Source organism: Orycteropus afer, unplaced genomic scaffold, assembly GCF_000298275.1.
Source record: "Orycteropus afer afer isolate SDZICR_OR568_19922 unplaced genomic scaffold, OryAfe1.0 scaffold00571, whole genome shotgun sequence".
NCBI lineage: Eukaryota > Metazoa > Chordata > Mammalia > Tubulidentata > Orycteropodidae > Orycteropus > Orycteropus afer.
In genome coordinates this window covers 754,889-757,595 of record NW_006922158.1, presented here as the reverse complement: position 1 = coordinate 757,595, position 2,707 = coordinate 754,889, and the positions used below count along the sequence as shown (strand labels likewise).

The window sequence follows — 2,707 nt, the reverse complement described above, 5'->3', positions numbered from 1 at the left end:
AGTGTGGGGCTCAGAATCTTGGCCTCTGGCCCAGGCTGGCATTGTCCCTGGCTTTAGTGTTCTTGGGTGGCCCTGTGTACTAGGCAGAAAACTGCACATCTGGGACAGATCAAGCTCATCCCCATGAATTTGTGCACTTCCTGAGTCACCTTGTTTACCTCGATCAGTCAGGCTCGGGTACAACAACTCAGTTGAGTTTGCTTCTACAGCAAAACAGAACATGTGTAAGAAATCTGACAAGCTATCAAGTGCATGTGCCCTTGAGACTAAGATGAAACAAAATCTAAATACAAAAATACTAAAAAATAAAAAGGTGTCAAGCTGAAGGTCCTTTCACCTGCTGGGGACACTGGTTTTTACACTCAAGTCTCTTCTCAGGTCACAGAGCATCCCTGTCAAAGGCAGAAACCAGATACCTACTTTCATTTGCAAGGCTGGCACTGGCCGGTGCACGACTTGAGGAGAAATAGATTTTCTTATCTAGAAAAGAAGAAAAAATCATGACAGGAAAGGAAATGGGCTCAAGTGTAGCAAGGATCGTGGAGCTAGCGTGGGACTGGGCAGTGTTTCGTTCTGCTGTGCAAAGGGTCGCTATGAGTCAGAAACGACTCGATGGCACCTAGCAACAACGACAACAAGGAAAACAGAGCCCATTGCCATTGAGCTGGCTTCCAAACAACGTAACCTCCTGTGTGCCAGAGCAGAGCTGTGCTCTGTAGGGTGTTCTGGTCGTGATCTTCACAGAAGCAGGTCACCACGTCTCTCTCTCACAGCACCACCAGGTGGGTTCGGAGCACCAGATTTTAGGTTCGGGGTTGAGCATAATTTGTGCCTTTCAGTGACCTCAATAGTACCCCCATAAACCAAACTCATTGCCATCCAGTGGATTCTGACTCAAAGCAAGTGACCCTATAGAGCAGAGTAGAACTGCCCCATAGAGTTTCCAAGGCTATAAATCTTTACAGAAGCAGGCTGCCTCATTTTTCTCCCACAGAGTGGCTGGTGGGTTCAAACTGCTGACCTTTTAGTTAGCAGCTGAGTGCTTAATCACTGTACCACCAGGGCCCAAACTGCCTGGCCCTCAGTTTATGGAGACCTGGTATATTTTCTCTATCAGAGGCTACAAAGATAGAGAAGCTTCTGTTTGGAAGCTCCTTCAGCCATGTTCCCCTCTTACAGGCAGTGTTTCTGATGAGGAGTTGCTGACTTCCTCAACCGATTCTGGCCAGCAAGTCACCAATTAGTGCAACAGGCATCAACGTGAGTAGGAGAAAGTGGAGAGTTCCCAGCATTCAAGACCTTGGTGATCAACATTGGTTTGCGAATGTGCCTTGAGGTTTCAGGAACAGGATATTACCTGCATTATCCTCTCACCATGATGTGCTTGGCAATAGCAGACACTCACTAACTATTTGCTGAGTTGAAGTTGAGCTGTATAGAGTGGTTGTGTTTGGGAGGCAATGCTTTGGGCTATCTGTGTTCTAAGCAACTGTTGAAACAGGGTTTTACTGTCTGTCTACCTGCACAGGACATATGCAACTCGCTTGCCCCATTTTCCCTCTGAATCCAATCAGAGCAGACATTTTTATGATTCACTCATTAAGTACATACCTAATCAAACTTCAGAAATGACAGAGTGGTATGTTAATGGGAAATTAGTTGTCAACGTTCGGATGGTGCAGAGCGGTGATAGCTAGGCTGTGCTGAACAAGCCCTTTGGGCGCCTCGTGCTCAGTGCAGAAAAAAGGCACCTTCCAGGAGTCAACTTCAGCTATCAGAGACTACCCATAAAACCCTCTGCCCTCAGGTCGATTCTGCCTCATAGCAAACTTATAGGCAGTGATAGGTTACCCAATAAGCAAAGTAGGCACCGGGTTACTTGTGCTTACTTATTAATCTGTAGTGAACAATTTCACATTTTTTTTTCACCACCTCAAAGATTCTGCTCCTAGGGATGGCTGGCATCTGTCTCTCTCCCAAGCCCACAGCACCTTCCTACAGAATCAAAGCCTCTTTTCAAATTGTAATCCCAGACAGGGATGGAGTACCCAGTAAGGAAGGTAGCACAGCCTTACTTGTGCTAAATTACTCATCTTTAGTGAACAGTTTCACATGCTTTCACCACATCTTTGAACTCATGTGAAATTGTTCCCTACACATTAGTAAGTAAGCACAAGTAAACCAGTGTTTACCTTGCTTATTGGATAATCTAGCTCTGCTTATAGGACAGAGTAGAACTGCTCCATAGGGTATTCAAGGCTGTAAATCTCTATGGAAGCACCCTGCCACATCTTTTTCCCGCAGAGTGGCTGGTGGGTTGGAACCGCCAACCTTTTGGTTATCAGCCAAGTGCTTAACCACTGCACTGCTAGGACTCCTTTGGGAGACTAGAGCCACAGATATGTATGGTCTGGGGAGCTGCAAAAGAACATTCATCCAGACTACAGAATGCAAGAGGAAGCTGACTTGGCCCCATGAAACTATAAAATATATATTATCACCAGCATTACATATGAAAGACAAATCTTACAGCAGAGTGGGTTGTTGTTTTGGTGATACCATAAGTCAGGCTGATTCTACCCTCATCCATTTACAAACAAAACCAAACCTAATCCACTGCCAGCAAGTCAATTCCAACTCATAGGGACCCGTATTGGGTTTCCAAGGTGGTAAATCTTTATGGAAGTAGATTGGCCTATCTTCCTTC

At 45.6% G+C, this 2,707-nt stretch overlaps 1 protein-coding gene across 1 annotated transcript in view; it reads right to left on the bottom strand.

Annotated features, from left to right (window-relative positions):
• Window positions 1-379: 379 nt before the first annotated feature.
• The window catches only part of VGLL1 (vestigial like family member 1), a 13,999-nt gene continuing 11,671 nt past the window's right edge, over window positions 380-2,707 (bottom strand). Inside the window, exon 3 of the mRNA XM_007956014.1 lies at window positions 380-480. Coding sequence (XP_007954205.1) covers window positions 380-480 — 101 coding nt within the window. The remainder of the gene's footprint in view (window positions 481-2,707) is intronic.